This window comes from Phasianus colchicus, chromosome Z, assembly GCF_987193195.1.
Source record: "Phasianus colchicus chromosome Z, bPhaCol1.hap1.1, whole genome shotgun sequence".
NCBI classification, from domain to species: domain Eukaryota; kingdom Metazoa; phylum Chordata; class Aves; order Galliformes; family Phasianidae; genus Phasianus; species Phasianus colchicus.
This window is the reverse complement of record NC_143476.1, coordinates 33,508,293-33,514,836: the sequence shown is the minus strand read 5'-3', so window position 1 is coordinate 33,514,836 and position 6,544 is coordinate 33,508,293. Positions and strand designations below refer to the sequence as shown.

Below are 6,544 nucleotides of genomic sequence, written 5' to 3'. Positions count from 1 at the left end.
GACATGCTAAACATGTTTATGAAATCAGTGACAAAATGCAACTCAGAATGTGCAACTTGCTTCAATAACTTAGTGCTTTGCTTCTGCTCCCAGTTCTGTGTGTTTGCTCACTTCTAGCAAGTAGTATTACATAATTTTATCTTTGCAAGAAGTTTAAAACAAACAAACAAACAAAAGATCTAATTTAACCAGGTCTGTAAAATATCCACATGCTCAATGGAGGAGTAATCTGTATTCTTTTATTCCATTTTTTTGATCTAACAAGATGTGCAATGATTTCACACTGTAGGCTCTGGTGTTTCTGTATGGCATCTGTCCCCCAACTGGGTACACAAAGACGATAAGGCAGTAAGTGCCCCATTTGTAATGGAAACTCACCAAATCAGTTAAAAGCTAACTTTCCCATTTTGAAGACTTCCTCTGTCAATGTGCGTATGAACAACTGTTCGTTTACAACTTTTGTGCTCCAGCTTCTCCCCTCATCATGCTTACAGCAACATCTAGTGGTGAGATTACCTCACGACAGCGCCCTACTTTCAGAAATAGCTCAATTTACCCCCACTAAACCCTCGTTTTTTCTATTGTCAGGTTGTCTTCAGAACTTGAAAAGAATATAAACCACAACTTCTTTAACAGAACTCTTTGATGGTTGCAATATAATCCCTTTTTTTACTGAAAGCCTTTCTGATATTTTCTGCTAAGCAAGAAAAGCAAATCACAATAGGAACAGTAAGACTCAGTTTGCTGGTCATAAACTTGGGTGAAATAAAGTAACACCAGCGGTGGTGCAGGATAACATTATTTGTATGTATGAGACTGGTTTATTGATTAAACTGGCTGACAGGGACCTGCTTCTTCCTCTAGAACTGCTGTCAGGTCTGCAAGCTCTGAATCACAGCCTTGAGTGCAGTGGCTGGTCTGCTAATCCAGCAGCTTCTAATCTTACTGTAATCAAAGATCACCTGAAAAAAAACATTTTAGCTGGTCAGGTTTGCATGTAATTGTTTATGATTTCTCTCACCTGTTTACTGTGCTTGGTTTGATGCATATCATGGATAAACACGGCTGTGCCACTGGCAACCAATTCTTTCAGGTCAAGTCAACACCATACTTGGTTCTGCTCATAGATTGAGGCTAGATTTCAGAGATTTTGCAGTAGGATATGTATGCATTTCTACCATGTGCAGCCTCTGATTAGTGCATCTGTTTCTCACAGAAGCAATACATAGAGCCACAGCAGACATGTTGTAGTGATATATCTGGGATTTCTGGACTTAAGTAGCATAGTAGAAGTTACTGTGCATAAACAGTACATGTGATTCAGTGAAGCTGTAAGAAATATTGGGCAGATGTAGAATATCCTCAAAATCTGCCCACATTAAAATTTTGGGTGAAAAGAGAATGCATCCAGAAAACACATATTGCAGGAAGGAACAAAAATGCCAGCAGTTAACCCTCCCCTATCCAAGATGGGATGAAGGCTACCAAGCTATGTATCTAAGTAAAAAAGTGGTGGCAGGGGATACTGAAGCTGTGGGGATAGCTGATGGCATGGGGTCCATCCATAGTCTTCACAGTCATAGAATCATAGAATGGTCTGGGTTGAAAAGGACTACAATGATCATCTAGTTTCAATCCCCCTGCTATGTGCAGGGTGACCAACCACCAGACCAGGCTGCCCAGAGCCACATCCAGGCCTTGAATGCCTCCAGGGACTGGGCATCCACAGCCTCCTTGGGCGACCTGTTCCAGTGCTTCGCCACCCTCTGAGTGAAAAACTTCCTCTTGATATCTAACCTGAACCTCCCCTGTCCCAGTTTAAAACCATTCCCCCTTCTCCTGTCACTATCCACCCTCATTAACAGCTGTTGCCCTTCCTGTTTATATATTCCGTTCAAGTAGTGGAAGGCACAATGAGGTGTCTCTGGAACCTTCTCTTCTCCAAGCTAAACAAGCCCAGTTCTCTTAGCCTTTCCTCATAGGAGAGGTGCTCCAGCCCTCTGATCATCTTAGTGGCCCCCCTCTGGAGCCGCTCCAAGAGCTCCTGTGCTGGGAGCCCCAGGCCTGGAAGCAGTACTGCAGATGGGGCCTCACAAGAGCTGAGTAGAGGGGGACAATCACCTCCCTCTCCCTGCTGATCACCGCTCTTTTAATGCAGCCCAAACACAGTTGGCCTTCCAGGCTGCAAGCACACACTGCTGGCTCATGTCCAGCTTCTCATCTTCTAGAACTCCCAAGTCCTTCTCTGCAAGGCTGCTCTCAAGGAGATCTTCCCCCAGTCTGTATAAACACCTGGGGATTGCCCTGACCCAAGTACAGCACCCTGCGCTTGGTCTTACTGAACCTCATTAGGTTTTCACAGGTCTTCACCAGGTTCTAGTGTGCTGGTTGGCTGGAGTACGTTACTGATACTGTGCATCTACACTGCTATAGTCTGTCTGGTGGAGCTCCTAAAAAACTCTATCTTGTTCTGTTGTGTCTTCCCCACTCACCATGGCCCTGGTCTTCAGCTTCCTTTTTCTTTGCACCGAAGACCACTGTGCCTCTGAAGTCAAGGTCTGAAAATCTGAGTCAGATTGCAACCGAGGGAGTCCTAATTCTGGAATCACAGACAGCAACTTTCCCAAAGTTGGGAAGAGGATACAAATAAACAAGTTTTCCCTAGGACAGCAGCTACAGCATTAGCAAGGCTACAGAAAAACAAAGTTCAGCACTGCTTCTGTGCCTCATCTGAGCAAAGATTTGAATCCAATGCTCAGAACTAGATGACTAAGCTGCAAAACAATCAGTGGCAGAGATTCTCAGCCTGCTCTTAACTTTAATTCCTCTTCCATATAAATTAGCGAATGCTAATTGAAGCAGAGCCTTGTGAATGAACACACAGATGATGTTAACGAGAGAATTGTTTACAGTCAAAACTTCAACCAAAGAGATATTTTTAGTTTTTGTTGCATAAGATAGCCCTAGCACAAAACTAAGAACCCATGCTCCACCATAAGCTCTACAGAAAATGTAATTTCAAAGGGCCAAACTTTTAGTAAAAAGAGTACAGATATTGACAGCATGGAAGATTTAACAGTGGTTTAAAGGCTAACATGGAGGAACATTTTGACCTCTTTATTTATTGTCTATAATTCTATGTTATGGTAACATCCATTTTTTAAGCGATACTGAAAAATTGGGCAATACAGAAAATACTAAGTGATAAAAGCTTCAGTTTTTCAGTAGTTTGATAGTGGTGTTGAGACCTCTGCAAAGCCAAACCAACCAGCCCAAAATTACAAAACAAACAAAAAAATCCCAACTATTTAGAAATTTGTTTTAATGTGGCAGAGAAGAGCAAAAAGTATTAAAGATATATTTAAGTCAGTATGACAGTGGTTAAATGATAACAGATAACAACTGGAATGCACTAAAAGAAATCAGTATCTTCAAATCAGCAAGATTTGTTCAATCGAACTGTTTAACATGTAACATGAAAGTAGCTGCATGAAGTTCTGCGGGCTGGGGAGGGACAGAGATGAAATTAGGTAAATGCCTTAATAATCCCTTCAGGAGCTAAGTGATAAATTGTGTCAGGTGCCACTGCCTGCCATCACACTAGAAACTGGAATCACTGTTATTTGAATACTAAGAATGAATATGTAAGCAGAGAACAATGCAGTGACACACCTTTGCTTCATCTTTATTTCCATGTCAGACACCATTTTGTCAGACTGCCCCTCTACTGCCATCTGTTGCACGGCAACAAAATACTGGCTGTAATGTTCAGCCTCTCCTGCCATACCACAAACATCTGCCTCTGACACCATGGACCAACACTGTAAGAGAGGAGGCATTACTTCTATTGTCTTTTTCAAAATACTCCAAGAAATGGATCTTTCTGTGTAGAGGGAGAACAAGGACACAACTTTGCTGCATAAAGCAGTGAACATCTCACTCCCTGACCCTTTCCACCATAGATGTCACACCTATGATTGACATTGGCTTTATGATACAGCCCTATTAGAATGATTGTAGGTTTGACCAAAGAAACAGCCCACCACCAGAAAGCCATTGTCTGGACTCAGGCATGGAGCTTGAAAACTCAGCTCCAACACCATCAAAAATTGTAGCTGCTGCAGTTACTGTGTTCAGTGGGCCACAGGGCTTGTCAGCTCCGCACTGGACTGTCCATGTGCTGGCATCATATACTAGTCTACGGTATCCTCTTACAGCACTCCATCCCTTGAAAACACAGGCTACAGAGCAAAAAAATCTTTTTTTTTTCTTCTGTAATGCAGCCTGCTTCCTTACATCAAGTCCCCATACAGCTGTTAGCATCATACTCAGACCTGAGGTTCATGTGGCAGCATGACTATTCGGCAACTTTCTTTGATGGGACCATCTTTGCAACAGCTTTCAGGAAGGGCTTACAGAGGGACAAAGACCTTAGAGGCATCTATTGATCCATCCTGACAGCAGAAGCCTTAATGAAGGCTCTGACAACTGGAGAGAGACCCAAAACATAATTTCAAACAATGAAGTAGATCTCTGAATTTCCAGGCAAACAGCTGTCGTCTAGTAAACTTGGAACTTTTGAGCTAACATGCTAGTTATAAAATTCTTCAACAGCAAAGTATGTGCTACATTAAGGAAAAACCTACTGCAACAAAGGGCAGTGTACCCCGCTTCTGAGAGAACCATTGCCTGCGTGCAAGTAACACACTAAAAAATACTCTAAATCTTAAATAATGAGATAGAAACTTCTCCAGTCAAAAACTTTATTGATATTCTTGGCAAGTTAATAGAAATTTATGATCTTGGTCTCTCTTTCTTGCCCTTGTACAAGGCCAATAGAGAAACATTGGCTACTTTGACAACCTTGAAGCGAACTCCAGGAATGTCACCAACGGCGTGACCCTTCCGACCAAAACCAGCAACGAGCACTTCATCGTTTTCCTGCAATGAAAAACCATGCAGTTACAAAGCTATAAACAGCAAGCCTGTCCAGACATCTGAAAGAATCTGCAATAAATCTGAGCCCCAGTACAAACTTTCTAGGGAAAGGATAAGAAATACTGAAGACTTTCAATAGACACACAGAATAATACCCCCTTCAGTGATTTGGAAAGGGTAATATTATTTAGCTTGCAGCAAGAACACTGAAAACTGTCTTGGCCAACAGAATGGAAAGTACAAAAATTGCCTCTGACATCTTCTGTCTCCCTCTGTAGCTACCACATTAAGATACACACTGTTCAGAATGACATGAAACCCTGTCTAACCATCAGCTAAATCCATCAATTCCATGTTTCTATACATTAACACACGTATCAGTCAGTTCCTGGGTATCACTCACCTCAATGAAGTTCAGGCAACCATCATTGGGAACAAAGGCTGTTATTTTTTTGCCATTCTTGATGAGTTGGACTCTCACACACTTCCTGATAGCAGAATTGGGCTGTTTAGCTTCTACTCCACTAAAATGGAAACATATGAAAACACATCAGCAAAAGAAATTGTTTCACGAGTTAGCAGACCCTCACTGCACCACAACATATTACTGTATTTTTTTTTTTATGTTCAGCCTGTATTTCGAAACAGAAAGGTATCACTGATGCATGTAGAGTTACTCAGTACTAAAGCTAAATTACACAAATACCTCATCTCTTACATATCCTAACTCAGGAAATAAAGCTGAGAAATAATTAGCCCTTGGGTCTTCGCTGTAAGAAAGCAAAAAATCCCACCACCCACTCACCCCTATATTAGGTCAATAAGAACATACTGCTTTACTTCTTAAACGATGTATATTAACCTAACAAAATAAAGAAGCAATGATCAGACGTCCCAGAGCTCGCTAACGCTACGTTATACGCTGTATAATAAAACACATGAAATAGAACAGCTCATGCTCGCTGTTTTCCCGCGGCCCCTTCCCGAGGCCCGGTGCCTCCCCGTGCCGCTCCCAGTCCCACCCCACGGCCCTCCCCCGGCCCCGCAGCGGCGCAGGGTCACGCACACTTTCTCCAGGACGATCCCCTTGGCGTGGGACGCGCCGCCGAACGGGTTGGCCTTCAGCGCCGTGCCCAGGTGAGCCTTCTTGTATTGCTTGTCGTGCCACTTCTGGTCGCGACGGTGGCTGCGCAGCTTGCGAGCGGTGCGGAGACCACGGCACTTCCCTGCGGGAAGCGGGACGGAAAGATGAGGAGGCGCTCCGAGGCCCAGCCGCCCCACCGCCGCCCGGCCACGCGGTGTGAAACGGCTGCGCCCCTTCCGCGAACCACGGCGGCGTGGTCGGGGCCGTGAGGCTCCGAGATCAAGTTAGGACCCCCGCCGCCGCCCCGACCCCTTAAGCCCAGGCCCCGACCCCCCGGGCCCCCGGCCCTGCCCAACCGCGCTCACCCATCCTGCTGCCGCGGCTGCCGAGCGCAAAAGGAAGCGCCGCGCCCGCTGTGCGCCACCTAGCTGCGGCCGCGAGGACCCCGCGGGCTGCCCGCGCCGCGCCTGACTGAACGCAGCCGGCAGGCGCAGGGCGACCTCGTCGGGCGGGGCGGCCGTG

General features: G+C 44.9%; 1 protein-coding gene across 1 annotated transcript; it reads right to left on the bottom strand.

Annotated features, from left to right (window-relative positions):
• Nucleotides 1–4,746: 4,746 nt before the first annotated feature.
• RPS23 (ribosomal protein S23) lies at nucleotides 4,747–6,512 on the bottom strand. Its single transcript, XM_031609528.2, has 4 exons — nucleotides 6,388–6,512; nucleotides 6,005–6,164; nucleotides 5,342–5,462; nucleotides 4,747–4,941 (listed from the first exon to the last, which is right to left on the bottom strand). The coding sequence occupies exons 1-4, from the start codon at nucleotides 6,389–6,391 to the stop codon at nucleotides 4,795–4,797; spliced, it is 432 nt and encodes a 143-aa protein (XP_031465388.1). The 5' UTR covers nucleotides 6,392–6,512; the 3' UTR covers nucleotides 4,747–4,794.
• Between the last annotated feature and the right edge of the window lie 32 nt (nucleotides 6,513–6,544).

What these genes read in the sequence shown, in the direction of transcription:
- RPS23 (XM_031609528.2), bottom strand. An exon ending in GGGATCGTCCTGGAGAAAGT is followed by an intron (nt 5,463 to 6,004) that starts GTGCGTGACCCT and finishes TTTCCATTTTAG; the next exon opens with TGGAGTAGAAGCTAAACAGC. An exon ending in GTTGCCTGAACTTCATTGAG is followed by an intron (nt 4,942 to 5,341) that starts GTGAGTGATACC and finishes TTTTCATTGCAG; the next exon opens with GAAAACGATGAAGTGCTCGT.